The sequence below is a fragment of the Chelonia mydas genome, chromosome 5 (assembly GCF_015237465.2).
Source record: "Chelonia mydas isolate rCheMyd1 chromosome 5, rCheMyd1.pri.v2, whole genome shotgun sequence".
Taxonomy (NCBI): Eukaryota; Metazoa; Chordata; order Testudines; family Cheloniidae; genus Chelonia; species Chelonia mydas.
In genome coordinates, this window is record NC_051245.2 from 108,783,435 (window position 1) to 108,800,983 (window position 17,549).

Below are 17,549 nucleotides of genomic sequence, written 5' to 3' on the forward strand. Positions count from 1 at the left end.
CAGCCATTCAGTAACAACAGACACTATAAGCTCAGTCATAACAGAACAAGGTCACCAAGGGCCCTCCTTCCAGTTTTCCCTTCTCTTCTTAATAGTGGGTCCCTTGAAAGAGTGAGTGAGTGAGTGAGTCCTCTTAAAGAGCGGGAGGAAAAGAGAAGAAGAAAGGACCTAGAACTCATAATGTAAAAGTTGGGTCTAGGAAGCTGGACAAAAAATATAAATTCCTGAAGTTATTTCCAGTATTTGCCTTATCAGCTGCTAAGCAAATTATATAATAATAGATGGTATTTATATAGCGTCTCCCATTTCCAAAGGGCTCCAGGATGCTGTAACATAGTATTTCTTTCTTTGTCTGCTTGTGTATTTTATCTATTTAGGTATAAATTGACTAGATGATGTAATAGGTGTCTTTCATTTCTCACATCTGGGATTCTGAATGTTGTGTGTGTTGATTAGAGGAGAGAGAAAGGGGGTGAGAGAGACGTTAGGATTATACTGAGTTTTGCCCTAAGAACCGTAAGGTGTCCAAGATGCATGGCTGTGATGAGCACTTTACAGAAGTACTTGTATGATGAGATGAAGCACTTGTTTCCCAGACAAATCATGATGTTTTCTGCAACCACTGGACAAGGGATGCTGCCCAATTATCTTGGACATTGCTGCTTACTTTGCCCTCTCTCTTGCTTACCATAGGTTTATTCCTGAGGCCTGGTCTGCCTGTAGTGTCACATGTGGGGTGGGCAGCCAGGTGCGGCCAGTGAAATGTCAGGTGCTCCTGTCTTTCTCTCAGTCTGTGGCTGACCTGCCAATTGACGAATGTGAAGGTCCCAAACCTGCATCACAACGAGCCTGTTACAGCGGCCCCTGCAGTGGGGAGGCTGCTGAATCTAACCCTGAGGAAACCGAACTGATCTATGGGGGCCTCCAGGATTTTGATGAACTCTATGACTGGGAATACGAGGGCTTTACGGAATGCTCAGAATCCTGTGGAGGAGGTGAGGGCAATTTGCTTTTTGCTCTGGTTAATTTGCTTTCCCCTTTTCCGGTATACGGTGCTTTGCAATGTGCACTGTCTAAAAGACGGCTTTGCTACATCTGTTTGAAGAATAAAAAAGGCTTCAATGGGAAGCTATTAAGAATAAACTACATGTATTTCCCATTTGGGCCCATTGAATATCAAATGCCATGCTCATGCTCTCAGCTGTGAATGATTAATGCAGCTAATACTGCTGTTTACATTTCTTTCTTGATGACTTACATTTTTTATTCACACAAGGAAGAATAACATAAAGCAGCCTAGTGAGACGAACTAGCATCGTTTTCTGTGCTTGTCTCTTGCTATGGTCATATATGCACACACATACAGAACCAAATAATTCTGCCACTGCAGATGCATTTGCTTACTGAACTATTAGGGGCTCAGCTGGTTTCTGTAGCTTATGCTACCATCTGACGTTAGCTTGGATCCCAGTGCAAAAAGAAAACATATGGCAAAAATAGCCAAACATTTGATTGCCTAAAGCTTAACAGACTTGGCATTTGGAGAGTCTAAAAGTTGATGAAAGTCAAAGGTTATGCCTATTATGATAATTATTTACACATTGTATAGTATTAATTTGAGTTTATGCTATCTTTTGTCCAATTGGTTCTGAAAAATTTTCCCATTGCAATTGTTTAAAACCCTAGGCTTTCCCAGCTGCTGCCCTTTTAAAGGCAATTTTCAGGCCATTTACAAAAGAATGCAGATAAAAAATATGGCCAAAAGAATCAATTTTATATATTAAATAGGAATGATGTTGTAGAATTGGAAAGAGGTCAATAGTGGGTTGAAGTTTAATGATTGGCTAAATATTGATCCACCAGCAGTCAAATACAATAGAAAAAGGTTCCAGAAGATAGAAAAGGGTGGAGGGATAGCTCAGTGGTTTGACCTGCTAAACCTAGGGTTGTGAGTTCAACCCTTGAGGGGGTCATTTAGGGATCTGGGCAAAAATTGGGGATTGATCCTGCTTTGAGCAGGGTGTTGGACTAGATGACCTCCTGAGGTCCTTTCCAACCCTGATATTCAATGATTCTATGATGCAAAGCATATCACAAAGTGCTTATATATTGCTGGCTACAGTAGTTGGCATTTGATTGCTGTTAACGTACAGTTTTCTAACAATTACCACCATTATTTCTTGCTCTAATTATAACTAATTTTACCAGTGCATGTTGACTAGTGGCAAACGCTGACTTTTTAATAGCAACTGCTGTATTTTGAGTCTGACTAGCCAATAATGATTTGTAATGCTTGTGTTTTGAACCTGGAATCTTGACTAGCTCAAGCAATGTCCCCTTGAACTAAAAGGAAATCATTTCAATACATACAGTGTATATATATACGTAGACATTTTCACATAGAACGTACATAAATTATTATGACAGAAACACTTTACCAATTTAAGATCTTTGGATTATCGACAAAGATGGTTAGTTGGGAGATTTATTTATTTATTTATCTGGTCAACCAAAAATAGGCCAGATTAAGAAATAAATTCTAAATCAAAATTTTTGTAGCTACAGTTGCAAGACAGGTCAAGCTAATTTTATTGGTTTTGTACTCTCAGGAGATGAAATTGGATAGACATAGAAGTAACCTTTCACCTTGGAGAGGTAGCAACCAGAAGGAACTAGTTAGTAATTTCGTCTGCCGTTAGTGGCTGCATTTCCCAGAGCTGTCATCAAATATCATGTAACAATTATGCGATTCTGGTAGATATAAACATAGAAAATCCCATTTGATGGTATATTGAAAGTGAATTTAAACTTCTTAGATTCATGTCCCATCCTTGCACCCTGTTACATTTTAATTTCCCATGCGTGAACGAATAGGTATTTTGAAAGAAAACAGTTTGAAGCAGGACAGCTTCATTATGGTGAAATGTTGTGTGATAAATAATATTTAGAAGTGAACCTCAAGCAAGTGTCCTCTGGAAAGTGGAAGGAGCAGCCTTTTCTTATTTTTTATTTATACTTTGCTGCACAGTTTCTGACAGGTAATGGAAGAAGAATATTGGAGGGCTTAAGCAATGGTTCTTGTATTGATTTAACACTTGTCTTCAATTACATGCATTGGCCTACCCAAAATATAGGGACAGTTTATTTTAGCCTGCTGAAACACACTAAGTGTGAGATTGTGGGGAGGGGTGGGCAGGCAAAAGTTGTTCTGAGCCACCTTTATGTTCCCCTGATGCTGTGGAAAGCCAGAAGGCTGTTTGGTTCCTGGCACAAGTTACTGCAGCCTGTACCCTCTGACCATAGCCTTCAGGAGTCAGTCTGGCAGCCAAGGACTAGATGAACTCATGGGCTTCTTAGCCACCACCCCTGTTTTCCACAACAGTTATACTGGCAGACAAGATGGCAGGCCGTGTTGGAGCCATGATGGTGGTTCCGTGCCAGTGGAAGTCCCCTATATTCGGAGAGTCTCCCTAGTGCCAGTTGAACCAGGTTTCCATCTCCTTTGTGCTACTGTGGGAACTCAAATCAGTAGAATCACACTAGTGAATTGAGCCTATAACATTTATATTGAGAAATCAGCTTTTCACGCATAGCGATAAAAACAATTTTTTTTAAAGAAAAATTGAGTTTGCAATGTGTTCCTTTGGGAATTCTTCATTTTTGTTAGAAAGATAGAGATTTTTTTATTTCCCAAGACCAAATCCAAATACTCCCTGTGGCAGCAAAGTGCAGGCAGACTGGAGCCAGATATGTACAGGGCAGGCAAGAGACATCCAGCAGTCATCGGGCAAGGTGTTAACAACAGGGCCAGCATACTGTGCTGTGACCTGTATTTGCTCTTTGCACTTGCTGATAGTGGCAGAAATCATGTCTGCTGGACTGAGTGCTAGCCAGCTCCCTGCTTGAATAATCATGACCCCTGTGGCTCTGGTGCCTGTCCCATCATATTAGGAGTGGAGGGAAATGAAAGTTCAAGTCTTTGCACTATGACTAGATGTTGTGTCCAGTCCACATCATGAGTGCCACAGTTTCCACACTGCATTTTGACTTCTTATGCCCCTTCTGCCACCACATTTGTCTGTGTAGCAGGGGGAGGCTTTAACCCTAGAAGTTGTACGGTGCAATTTACAAAGCTATCATAGTGCTGTTGGCTTGTAGGCCGCTTAGATGGCAAATACAAGCAATAAATAATACCTGAGTCTGCTCCTATCTTGGGTAATTGTTGGAAGGTTTTGAGACTACATGCAACACATCTTGAATATTTGGCTACATCTGTTATGATAGTGCACGTTGGAATATTAATTTAAACATTCTGTTGGCATTGCCAGTCAACTGTAATTGAACATGCTACTTCATATGTCTGCAGTTCATGCTAAATATTTTGATATTGACATGACTTTAGATTTGCAATGGCCTGTTGCAGCAAAATACAAACAAACTACCCCTCTGAAACCAGCTGTCAGTGTTACAGCATGTGGATAGGGGATGTTTAGTAATAAATTTCAAACACTTCACCCTCCATTGACATAACTGTTTTGAAATAAAATCTGGAATCTCTTCAAAAGTTAGCATGCTTTCTAATGAGTGGGGCTGTATCCTGGCAGGATAGACAATAAAACTACTGGACAAACACTGAGAGACAATTTAGATGGACTGAATAAGCAAGGAGGAGAGACAAACAGGGCATGGAAGTTTTAAAAAAAATACTGAAAGGTAAAGAGTAGCCTAAGAGACTGATCCTGAGAACTGTAGAGACTCCTCAGTTGTAGTGAGGGTTGGGGAGAGGGATTAGACTCAGCACTTTCAGGATTAGACCACTTGTGGATTACAAATCCAAGGCAAGCACAGTGAAAATGCTAACACTTTTATGTTGCATATAACATTAGACAGCAATTTATTTGTGAAACTCCTACCTGGGGAAGCCACAAAGAGATACTGAAGCTACCAAATCAAAGTAAATAGGAGAGATGGACTTTAGCTGCAAAATCCACATCTGAACATTTGAAGGTGTTTCCTATCACGGTTGTGGTCCAGGCCTATCTCTAGCCAGTTGTCAGAGAGCTTTGTGAAACTCATTGGTTTCATTTCATAGGAGGTGGTAGAAACCATTTTCTTTGGTTTCCATCCGCATTGATTGTTGTTTTCACGTAACACACTCTGTACAGTTAAGTCTGTACAAGAAACCACCCCAAAGGACTGCCCAATGTCCTGAGCACAATGATGCTTTACTCTACTATTCAGCCAATATTTGTAAGACCCTTGGATGATCAAAACAGTGTTCCCTTTAGAGCATATAATAATGCATTCAGCAGAAAAGTGACCTGGTTAGAAAGTTATTGAACATTTAAAGGTAGGGAACATGTAGGGAATTTGTTTGGTTTCCCTTTGTACACATAAATCACTGACATTTGTTTTACTCTCTCAAATACTCTATTGTTTTATTTTTAAAAATCAAATAGAACCATCTTTGGGGGCTATTCTAAGTGTCTAACAAAATATTGTGTTTATAAATACCATTCTCTGGGCCATCTGGTAGGGGGAAAAACCCCACAATGATATTGGCTGACTTTGGGGATTTCAGTAGTGTCCCACGTGATGTAAATATTCATTAAGAGGTGGATTTCCTTCCCTCTCCCCTTACTCTGACTCTCTGTGGCTGCAACCTGAACACCTGGGAATGACGTAGCTCCTGGAGTCCTGTAGCATAGGCAAATCATGAACTTACATGAATCCTTGTATTGGACCAGTTCAAGGGGCTCAAAGAGTAAATTAGTTTACATGGATTTTTCTTAAATGTAGGTTTTTCTCTGGTGCTTATCACAGCAATATCTGAGCACTTCACATACATTAATTAATTTAACCTCACTACATCCTTGTGAGACAGGGAAGTACTAATATCCCCATTTTACACTTGGGTAATGGGAGACAGAGAGAAACTGTCATGCCTAAAAGCACAGTCAGAAGCTGGCAGAACTGGGAACAGAACTTAGATCTCCGGAGTAGACCTGGGTGAAATTTTTATCCAAAAATATGTTTAGGTGAAAAATGCAGATTTGGTGACACCAAAACATTTAGTGAGTTTGTGTAAATTTCACAGAATTTTTCAATTTGGAAAAAAACCCTCAAAAATAGATATTTTGATTTTTCTGTTTGAAACTACTTGTTTCAAAATTTCCATTTCATTTTTAAAAATTGTAAAAAAAAAAAAAAAAAAAAAAAAAAGTTTTTAAATGGTCGGAAGCAAAACAAAACATTTTGTTTGCCCCACCATTTTTTTTAACTTTTCAATTGCCAAAAAAACAAATAATTTTCAGTCTGATCCAAAACAAATGTATTTTGATTCTTTGAAATGTCCAGCAAAGTCAAAAATGCTTTATTCACTGAACTCTACTCCTGAGTTCCAGTCCATCACCTTAATCACAAGACTATACTTCCTCCTTTTTAGTTCCCACAGCTGCTCCTGCTCTGTTCCCTGCCTCCAACTCTCAAAGGTGCCTTACTCCCCTGCATGACCAGTGTCCAGATTAGAATCATAGAATAGAATCATAGAATATCAGGGTTGGAAGGGACCTCAGGAGGTCATCTAGTCCAACCCCCTGCTCAAAGCAGGACCAATACCCAACTAAATCATCCCAGCCAGGGCTTTGTCAAGCCTGACCTTAAAAATATCTAAGGAAGGAGATTCCACCACCTCCCTAGGTAACGCATTCCAGTGTTTCACCACCCTCCTAGTGAAAAAGTTTGTCCTAATATCCAACCTAAACCTCCCCACTGCAACTTGAGACCATTACTCCTTGTTCTGTCATCAGCTACCACTGAGAACAGTCTAGATCCATCCTCTTTGGAACCCCCTTTCAGGTAGTTGAAAGCAGCTATCAAATCCCCCCTCATTCTTCTCTTCTGAAGACTAAACAATCCCAGTTCCCTCAGCCTCTCCTCATAAGTCATGTGTTCCCGTCCCCTAATCATTTTTGTTCCCCTCCGCTGGATGTTTTCCAATTTTTCCACATCCTTCTTGTAGTGTGGGGCCCAAAACTGGACACAGTACTCCAGATGAGGCCTCACCAATGTTGAATAGAGAGGAGCGATCACATCCCTCGATCTGCTGGCAATGCCCCTACTTATACAGCCCAAAATGCCATTGGCCTTCTTGGCAATAACGGCACACTGTTGACTCTCATCCAGCTTCTCGTCCACTGTAACCTCTAGGTTCTTTTCACCCGAACTGCTGCCGAGCCATTCGGTCCCTAGTCTGTAGCGGTGCATGGGATTCTTCCGTCCTAAGTGCAGGACTCTGCACTTGTCCTTGTTGAACCTCATCAAATTTCTTTTGGCCCAATCCTCTAATTTGTCTAGGTCCCTCTGTATCCTATCCCTACCCTCCAGCGTATCTACCTCTCCTCCCAGTTTAGTGTCATCTGCAAACTTGCTGAGGGTGCAATCCACGCCATCCTCCAGATCATTTATGAAGATATTGAACAAAACCGGCCCAAGGACCGACCCGTGGGGCACTCCACTTGATACCGGCTGCCAACTAGACATGGAGCCATTGATCACTACCCATTGAGCCTGACAATCTAGCCAACTTTCTATCCACCTTATAGTCTATTCATCAAGCCCATACTTCTTTAACTTACTGGCAAGAATACTGTGGGAGACCGTGTCAAAAACTTTGCTAAAGTCAAGGAATAACACGTCCACTGCTTTCCCCTCATCCACAGAGCCAGTTATCTCATCATAGAAGGCAATTAGATTAGTCAGGCATGACTTGCCCTTGGTGAATCCATGCTAACTGTTCCTGATCACTTTCCTCTCCTCTAAGTGCTTCAGAATTGATTCCTTGAGGACCTGCTCCATGATTTTTCCAGGGATTGAGGTGAGGCTGACTGGCCTGTAGTTCCCAGGATCCTCCTTCTTCCCTTTTTTAAAGATGGGCACTACATTAGCCTTTTTCCAGTCGTCCGGGACTTCCCCCGATCGCCATGGGGGGCCATCAAAGATAATGGCCAATGGCTCTGCAATCACATCCGCCAACTCCTTTAGCGCTCTCGGATGCAGTGCATCCGGCCCCATGGACTTGTGCTCGTCCAGCTTTTCTAAATAGTCCCGAACCACTTCTTTCTCCACAGAGGGCTGGTCACCTCCTCCCCATGCTGTGCTGCCCAGTGCAGTAGTCTGGGAGCTGACCTTGTTCGTGAAGACAGAGGCAAAAAAAGCATTGAGTACATTAGCTTTTTCCACATCCTCTGTCACTAGGTTGCCTCCCTCATTCAGTAAAGGGCCCACGCTTTCCTTGACTTTCTTCTTGTTGCTAACATACCTGAAGAAACCCTTCTTGTTACTCTTAACATCTCTTGCTAGCTTCAACTCCAGGTGTGATTTGGCCTTCCTGATTTCACTCCTGCATGCCCGAGCAATATTTTTATACTCTTCCCTGATCATTTGTCCAGTCTTCCACTTCTTGTAAGCTTCTTTTTTGTGTTTAAGATCAGCAAGGATTTCACTGTTAAGCCAAGCTGGTCGCCTGCCATATTTACTATTCTTTCTACACATCGGGATGGTTTGTCACTGTAACCTCAACAAGGATTAGATTTAGGGGAGTGCAAGTTAGAGCTCTAGTGTCTGGATGCGGCAGTCTGACAACAGCTATCGTTCACAAATGTTGAATATTATCACATCACTTTTTTTTCTGCACCTAGAACAATCCTGTTGCTGCTTAAAATAGAACATGTAAATGGGCCATCTTTAACACCACACCCCCTCTTAACTGAATGATCACATCGCTGCCTTGGCTGGTATGCAGTCTGGTTGCATTCATTGTTTCAGTGTCAGAAGGACATTTGTTTTGTGCTTCTGCTTGTTTCAGTGACACTTGTGGAAGGTGCGGGACCAAGGACTTTGTCACCCTAATAAAGTTGTTTTATGAGATTGACAGCAATGGCTGATTGAAACAAAGCTGGGGCCTCCTTTTTAGTTATTTAATTGGAACTTCATGTAGGGTGACCAGATAGCAAGTGTGAAAAATCATGACCAGGGTGGAGGGTAACAGGTAACTATATAAGGCAAAGCCCCGAATACCAGGACTATCCCTACAGAATCAGGCCATCTGGTCACCCTACCTTCAGGTAGGTGGGGAACAGGAGGAAAGGAGAGGCAATGGTGAATGTGGCCAGAGGCGTGTCTGTTTCTGGAGAGTTACAGGAATTGTAGGTGGAGGTTTCCTGTTAAAACAGAAGGGAGCGGAAGCCTGTGATTCACCCCAGTCTTTCAGGGCCAACATGCCAGGAGAGGCATTCCTAGCCTTTAGGTGCTCATGTTAGTGTCCTCATTGAGCTGCCAGTCAGCATGGAACACCTCGCCCTGCACACTACATGGCTGTAAAGCATGAGCAGCAAAACCTCACAGGAGCATGTCAGCCTGCTCATCGGGGTTGGGAGCCCCTCCCTTTGCCCTCAGTTGCAGGTTTGGTAGCAATGTCTGAACTGACTCCACTGATGGTCCTGAGTATCAAACTGTATTTTCTGATGTGCAGAGGCCCCCACAGCAATTTAGCAGGACCCCTGCTGGTGCCATGTCTGCACTTCATCACCCCTTGGGTTCTGTGCATTGAGTCCTGACTGGAATGTTGTATGCAGGTGTCCAAGAGGCTGTCGTGACGTGCTTGAACAAACAGACAAGAGAGATTGCAGACGAAACTCTGTGTGTGACCAGCCGCCGTCCTCCACAGCTACTGAAAGCCTGTAATCTGGAGCCCTGCCCCCCAAGGTAGGCAGCTTACATTCTTACCTTCAGCAGCACATGATTTCCTGTGCATGCAGGAGAGGAAGAGTTAATATAAAACATAAGTGCGGCCATGCTGGGTCAGACCAAAGGTCCCTGAAGCCCAGTATCCTGTCCTTTGACAGTGGCCAAAGGCAGGTGCCCCAAAGGGAATGAACAGACAGGTTATCATCAAGTGATCCATGCCCTGTCACCCAATCCCAGCTTCTGGCAAACAGAGGCTAGGGACACCATCCCTGCCCATCCTGGCTAATAGCCATTGGTGGACCTATCTTCCATGAATCTATCTAGCTCCCTTTTGAACCCCGTTATAATAGTGGCCTTCACAACACCCTCTGGCAAGGAGTTCCAGAGACTGACAGTGTGTTGCATGAAAAAATACTTTCTTGTGTTTGTTTTAAACCTGCTACCTATTAATTTCATTTGGTGGCCCCTTGTTCTTGTATTATGAAATTATTATTGTTGTTACTGTTATTTGATGTCTGAAACTAGTTTGCAGTGTCCCAAAGTCCCACTTAAAACTGTTTTAAATGTCTGTGAAATTAGGACATTTGGGGCCAGATTTGCTGGTTTGAACCTGGACTTCCCTGGAATTCTATGTGTATATGAGTATAACTGAGAACAGTATCAGGGCCTGAGGTTTTTAGCCCAATGGCACCTCATAAATTCAGTGAATTGGACTAAACAAATGTTTTGTTTCAATCCCGCATGATTCTTCTTAATTGTTGTAAAGTAAAGAAAGAGAATTTAACTGGATGAAAGTCTATGGCCTTTGTTATACAAGAGGTCAGACTAGATGACCTAATGGTCCCTACTGGCTTTAAAAATGATTAGCTGTGTACCATAGTGATGGAAGAGTCAAGAGCATCAGCTTACTTGAAGATTTTTCAATGGGATTTAAAGATACCACAGAAGAAGCAAATCAAATATACTAGCATGAGGTGATTTCAGTGTAAGCTATTTAAACAATATCCGCAATACACACATGCGCACAACACACGCACCACAACACACACAATGTAATGTGTTATAACCTTTTCAGTTTATAGTATTATTTTGCTTAGGCCTGGTCTACACGGAGGGGAAATCGATCTAAGTTATGCAACTTCAGCTACGTGAATAACATAGCTGAAGTCGACGTACTTAGATCTACTTACTGTAGTGTCTTCACTGCGGTGAGTTGACAGCTGACACTCCCCCATCGACTCCGCCTACACGTCTTGTCCTGGTGGAGTACTAGAGTCGACAGGAGAGTGCTCGGCGGTCGATTTCTTTCCCATCGATCCTGCGGGTAATGTAGACAGCCCCTTAGAGTTACAGAGCTGTGCTAAAATAGAGGGGCATATCTCAGAAGGCTCATACATTCAAATCAGATAAGCATCCAAATGTTTGGTTGTTTGTCTGAACTTTACCCAAACTTACCTGAAGCTTTTGGATGCCCACATTGGCCGCCCTCCTTCCTCTCAATACACCTTGCCCTCAAAAGTCCTCCAGAACCTATTCTTCCCAGTGCTTAGATACTATGGTGGAGGATGCTGTGGAAAACCCTCACCCTAAAGATAGCAGACTTCCCCATTTCCAGGAAAAAGGCAGGGTGTCATATCTATGTCACTCATGAAGCAAAATGGCTTTTAAAAGATTCTTAGGGCTTTGTTTAGATGTGATTAGGCCTTTCCAGGTCTGTAAGTAATTATTCCATATTATGTATGTGAATGTACTATATATGTTTTTAATTATTTAGGGCCTGATTCTTTTTACATCAAGGCCCCTTTACACTGCTCTGGCAATGTAAAGGACCTTAAAATGGGTTTAAACATAACATAAGTCCACTTTAATGCCCCTTTACATTGATAGAGTGGTATAAAATGGGCACTGGTGCAAATGAGAAGCTCTTAGCCTTTACGTATGCACGTGTATGGTACTATATGTGTGAGTAGTATACTCAGGGGTGTATGGTTATGCTGGTATATCAGTAGATTTAGGGTGCACTGTGAGGTTAAAGTTAGAAATCAAGTGTGTCCAGTGTCCAAGAATAATAAAGATATTTGGACTGGATATAGTTTGGTCGGATGATGAAGATTCTGAGTTGTGCAATAGTGAGAGCCAAATGGGCTGAACCGCTTTTCCAATACGGTACAAGAACTATTTTATAAGCAGAATATTGCACTCTTGAGCAGTTACGTTCTATTATTCAGCCTGCATGTCTTGATGTATAAACATCGCACACACATTTGTTAATGCTGATTCAGCACTGTGACGATGGAAAACATTATATAAATGTTAAGAAGCGGTAGTATATCTGTCCATAGGTATCACACATTTACCCTTACCTTAATGGAGACAGAATTCACGGCTGGAGAGTTCCTGTTTTAAGTACAGAGAGAGAGAAAACAGCTAACCCACCTACCAAGACTAGCATGGAGAATAGGCATACCCATTGATTGAGAGGCCTGGAGCATGCCCTAGGCCAGCAGGATCTGAGTTTGATTCTCCTCCCTTCTAGATGATGACAGCTGGCTATGTGGGTGGAAAGCACTACCCTTTTTGGAATATAGCTGGCAGTATGAAATAGACAAGTAAACATAATTTGGAGATGCTCATCTAGAGTTATTCCCTTTTCGGTGTTCCTTTTAGTGATGGTATGATAGACTGAGATACTGGTCCAGATGTGCTGATGATCTGACCCACCAAATGGCCTTCCGGCTGGTGGGAGGGTATGTGTACACTGAAGAATTTGCCTGAGTTATATAAAGGGTGGGGTTTTTCAATATTATTTAAAAATCCAGACAAAACAAGAATTTCAGTAAGCTCTTGGGGACAGTAGCTGTCTTTTTGTTCTGTTTGTAAATGCTTAGCACAGTGTGGTTCTGGCCCATGACAGACTTCTAGGTACTACCAATAGAAACATAATAATAATAATAATTAATTAATAATGGATCTGGCCTTAGTGGCTGCTCTGTGTGTGGTCAGTTGTATGCAGAGGATTCAGATTCTGTTCTGCTTGCTTGTCAGCAGCGGCTGGAAATATTGGGGAGGCAGCCGGTTCATCTCCTCAGTGGGGAGAGTGTGTCACTCTGTAGTGACACCTCTTGGTGAACACAAGAAACAGATTTATAGGGTCTCCAGACATAGCCATATCTAACTCTCCTTTGATGGAAAGTCAGGATGGGAGTGGGAAAAGGGGAAGTATGTAGGTCCAACCTGCTCACACCTATGTCTCTCTTCGCATTTCCTCCTAAATGTTCTCCCCACCCGCCATCCCTGTGCATTTCTCCAGCCTACCTCCCACCTTGCACTCTTGGCTTCGTAACTTTTTATACTGCCTCCTGGTTTGGGGCAGCCTCCCACTCCCCATGCACCAATCAACCTTCCTTTCTCCTTTGAAATCCCCCCTTAACACATGATTTCATGAAAGTTTCCAACACTGATCTCCTCTCTCTTGCTATCAGCACTGCTTTGGAGTTGAACTATCACCTGTTGTGTATGTATAATAGGACAGATCCACAGCAGTTGTGGTCGATGTAGTGGCATAGCTCAATTGGATAAGTATATCTAGGGTTAGATGGTAAGGGACTGATTCTCTTTTGGGCTAAGGCTTCTGAACTCAATTCTGGCAATGGAAAGGGGCCTTAAGGTAGGCATAAATTACATTTACTGTGTAAATGAGAATCAGACCTTATGTTCCTTAGGACAGGAGCCTTGTTTCCTAGAAGCTTACAAAGTGCCATTACACTAATGGCATTATATAAATATAAATTACCAAGTAATAGTATAACAACAGTCCGCAGCCTCCAAAGGGGCACAGATGACATCAGAAAGGTTTGTTTGTTTTTTAATCCTATCATCCTAATGAAAGATCCTCCAGAATCTGAACTCAAGAAATCTTGATCCAGGAGTTCTGGTGGCAATCCAGAGTAAAATCCTGGCCCCACTGAAGTCAATGGGAGCATTCCTATTGACCTCACTGGGGACAGGATTTCACCTCTAGTGCTTTGAGGCCTCTGCGACAGAGGTTCCCAAACTGAAATCCATAATGATTCCCAGTATTCTTGCTGATGAATTATGGGCAGAGCTGGCTCGTCTTCTGGTGCTGGCTCTTCCTCCTTGTTTCCAGCTGCTAAACTACATTGAAAGAAGCTAAAAATATATTAAATGCTTTCCTAATATGACTGTGCCATGTAAGTGACTGCTGTAGTTGTGTTTATTGTGAATAGGAAGAGAGGGAGTCCACTGGACATAGCAAACAGGGTGGTAGGTGGCCCTTAAGATACTAGACTGTAGTTCACACTGTAAAAAATTCTGAGGGATCCCTGCCCTATAAAATGAGAATTCCCTCCCTTTTTATTTAGGCAGTCAGGGGAAACTGCTTCAGTGGAGATTCATCCAGCAAAGGGACAAAACATGGTTACATTTTGAATCTAATCCACTTTAAGAACTTCCTGTTGGTTTAAGAGTGAGAACATTTGTAGGCTTAAGGGCTTTACCTCTGCTACAGACACTCTCGGGTTACCGATGGCAATCTCCATAGCTTCTCAAAGGGTTATCCCAGCCAGGCATAAGGCTTAAAAACAAGCTTTTCCTGGGCAACAACCAGCTTTATTTGTTACGTACTGTAAGTGCAAGAGCAGTGGACAATTGCATTCTAGCAAGATTTTTTATAATTGGCCATTTTTTTAAGAAGACCCTTTCAAAGCGGAAAATTACTTACCACAGGAGGAATTGAAAAGAACGGCTTTGACTCTATTTGTTATTCCATCATTTTATTCCATCATTTTTCTTGGGCATTTGAGATAGCCCAGGGAGAAGGGATCTTTACAGCGTGACAACTTTTCTCCCTCTAAGTCAGGATAAGGGGAGTAGGCTGAAGGACTGCAGACTTATGGGATTTATAAGAGCACCTAAGTGAGTTAGGCCCCTAACTTCCAATAGAATGAGGCACCTACCCTGCTTTAGCCGCTTTTGTAAATACCGCTAGGCACCTACCTGCATTTTAGGTGCCTAAAGGTCTTTGTAAATCTGGCCTGCTGTCTTAGAACCTTTACACTGTAAATACATCTATTGGTGAGAAACCAAAACCAAACCACAAAACTCAAGTTTTCAAAAATTCACAGCTATATGGAGTCAACAAAAAGTTATGCTTTGAGTTTAGACAGAAGATTTTCAGAGCCCAGAGACGTTAAACACAAAAGTTGGCTGGTTTTGTTTCCTTGTTCAAACCTCAAAGCAGCTGAGTGTCCCATGGTTTTGGATTTTGTTGTGAGGAAGTTTTTCCTTCAAGAAAAATGGCAGAAGAAAAGCCCAATGACTTTTCTCTTGGATACAGCTAAACAAAACCGCCCCGTAAATAATAGCTGTTGAAACAAGGAACGGTGGAATGTAGAGGACACTGGCAGTTCTTATTTTTGAAATTGGTGCCTCAATACTGTGGTTTTTGGTACATTAGAAATTAACAGAATAGAATGCTCTATTCTTCGGTATCCTTACTTGTTATTTCTGAGTGCACACAACAGAGAGATACCCAGGGCATAATTCTGATCTCACATCAGTGTAAATCAGGTGTAACAGGTGCGCAGAATCAAGCTGTAAGCAATTGATAGACTAGATCTACACAGTAGTAGACTCAGAATAGCTCATCAATTAAAAATAAAGCTTTCCCCCGACTCCACTGGGAGGGCGATTTCTTTGAGAGATAAAAACACACATTTCTTCTGATTGCTATGTTTGTATTTTAAATTGTTCTAAAAATAGTCTGAAGAATTAATTTCCAGTGATGTCTTCACTCTTTTTGACAGCAAAATTGACCCATGTCTAAAAACATTTCCTTCCCCAACCCAAAATACAAAGACAGTCATCATTTAATCAGATGTAATCACCCTGGGTTATAACTGCAATGGCATGAAAGGCTCATGATAAACCATTGAACACTACCAAAAGGAAGAAAGTGTGTGCCATGGCTGTGTTCTTAATTATAACTGCTTAATAGCTTGGTCACTGCATGTTGAAAAGATTTGGTAAACGTGCGTGGAGGACGGGAGAGAAGCAAAGCAATGAAAGCCAGATGGCTGAAAAAGAAGGAAATTCTAGGCAATTTTTGCAGCTTTGTTCTCACATACTTTCAGAACTAAACTTTTATTCTTGTGCAACAAAGAACAGCTAAATGGTACAGAACAGATAAACAGTGAAGAAAAAGTGCACAGTTCCAGGAATAACACAAGATTTTCCTTCCCACCTCTCCCTACCTCCTCTTTCTCAAGCCTGTAGCTCTAATGAGAACAGAGAAGGGACTGTAAGAGCAAATTGATGGACCCAGTACATGGCTGAGGTGTCAAGGCACCATAAGCCAGGCTGGGCACCCACTCAATGTTCAGCGACCACCTCCTTTTTTCTTTTTCCTCTGATGCTGCCTGTTCTATTTTTCTATAACATAGGACACATTTGAATGTATTGTTTTCTCTTCTGGATGCTGTATTTTTTCCCTGTTTTGTTCCTTCTCATTTCCCAATTGAATTCAAGCTATGCAGGAGGAAAAATAATTTATTTTTTTACTTGTTTGGGGATCAGGAGGTGTCAGATTGTTTGTGGGTCAAGCCTACTATAAGTGAATTCCACCTAGACACTGAAATGAATTAAGCATGTACTAAGGGTCAAACCCTGAGGTACTTCCTCTGACCCATACACAGGTGCTCAGTGTGTGGGGGAGACCATAAAGAAGTCTGCCCATCCTACACAGCCAGGCTGAATTGAAGCCTCTCAGTCTGTTCCTTGAAAAACAATTGTGACTTGTGATTTCTTGTTGTGTTATCACTGGTATATTGATATTGCAATACAGCGCCACTGGCAGGAAATACCTGTTCTTATTCTCATTACAGCCATTTCTCAGAAAAAGCCTGAGTTATATCATGCATTGCCAGTCTTCACTGTCTCTCTGTGCTATTGCCTAGTAGGCGTGGGTGGTAATGAACCATTGAAACAACATACTAAGGGATGTGGTGCACCAGGGTGCTGGAACAACTTGTAGAGCGAGGATGCTGAGAGCCATGGAACCAAGCTGTAAACCCTGTGTATGATGAAAACTACTTCAAGCCAGGGGGTGCAGCAGCACTCCTAGTTCCAGCACCTCTGTGGTGCACGCTCCCTCACTTGAAGTCAAGATTGGCTGACTTCTAAAACATGTTCCAGTTCAACCAGAAGTTCTGGGCATTGTGCAGGAATCACTTGGTGAGGATCTATGGCCTTTGTCATGCAGGAGGTCAAACTAAATCATCCTAATGATCCTTTTTGGCCTTAAAATCTATAAATCTGTGACCTGGAGAACCATTTATCTTCTCTGTAATCTCTGCAAGCATTGTTAACCCTTCTGTTTTCAAGGGTACCATCCTGTTAAGTGGCTGTCTGAAAGATATCAAGCGACTGCCATGCCGAAAGCTGCTCATTTTTTAAATTTACCTTCCCAGCTATCCTTGGATATGTTGTTAGCTTCATAGCCATCAGTTCTGATTCAATATCAAATGTGTACTCTTGTACATCTTATTCTGTAGCAGTCCCAGTACGCCCACCCAATCATGCCCAGACAGAGACTTCATTTCCAGCACTAAGATACCTACCAAGAGTCAGGTTACACATCAATCATGTAACAACTTCCAAATTGTCTGTTTGAATAAAACAGCTTTAGAAACTCCCTTGCAGTTGTTTTTTCCTCAATCCAAATCCTCTAGATTAATAGTCATCTTTTCCTCAGCCATTTTGGTTCTTTAATAATATAGGTTTTT

General features: G+C 42.0%; 1 protein-coding gene across 7 annotated transcripts in view; it reads left to right on the forward strand.

Annotated features, from left to right (window-relative positions):
• Nucleotides 1-17,549, forward strand: part of ADAMTSL1 (ADAMTS like 1) — a 674,175-nt gene that overhangs the window by 551,003 nt on the left and 105,623 nt on the right. For all 7 annotated transcript variants that reach the window (XM_043546994.1, XM_043546995.1, XM_043546996.1 and 4 more), the window contains 2 exons: nt 694-995; nt 9,636-9,765. In XM_043546994.1, coding sequence (XP_043402929.1) covers nt 694-995; nt 9,636-9,765 — 432 coding nt within the window. The remainder of the gene's footprint in view (nt 1-693; nt 996-9,635; nt 9,766-17,549) is intronic.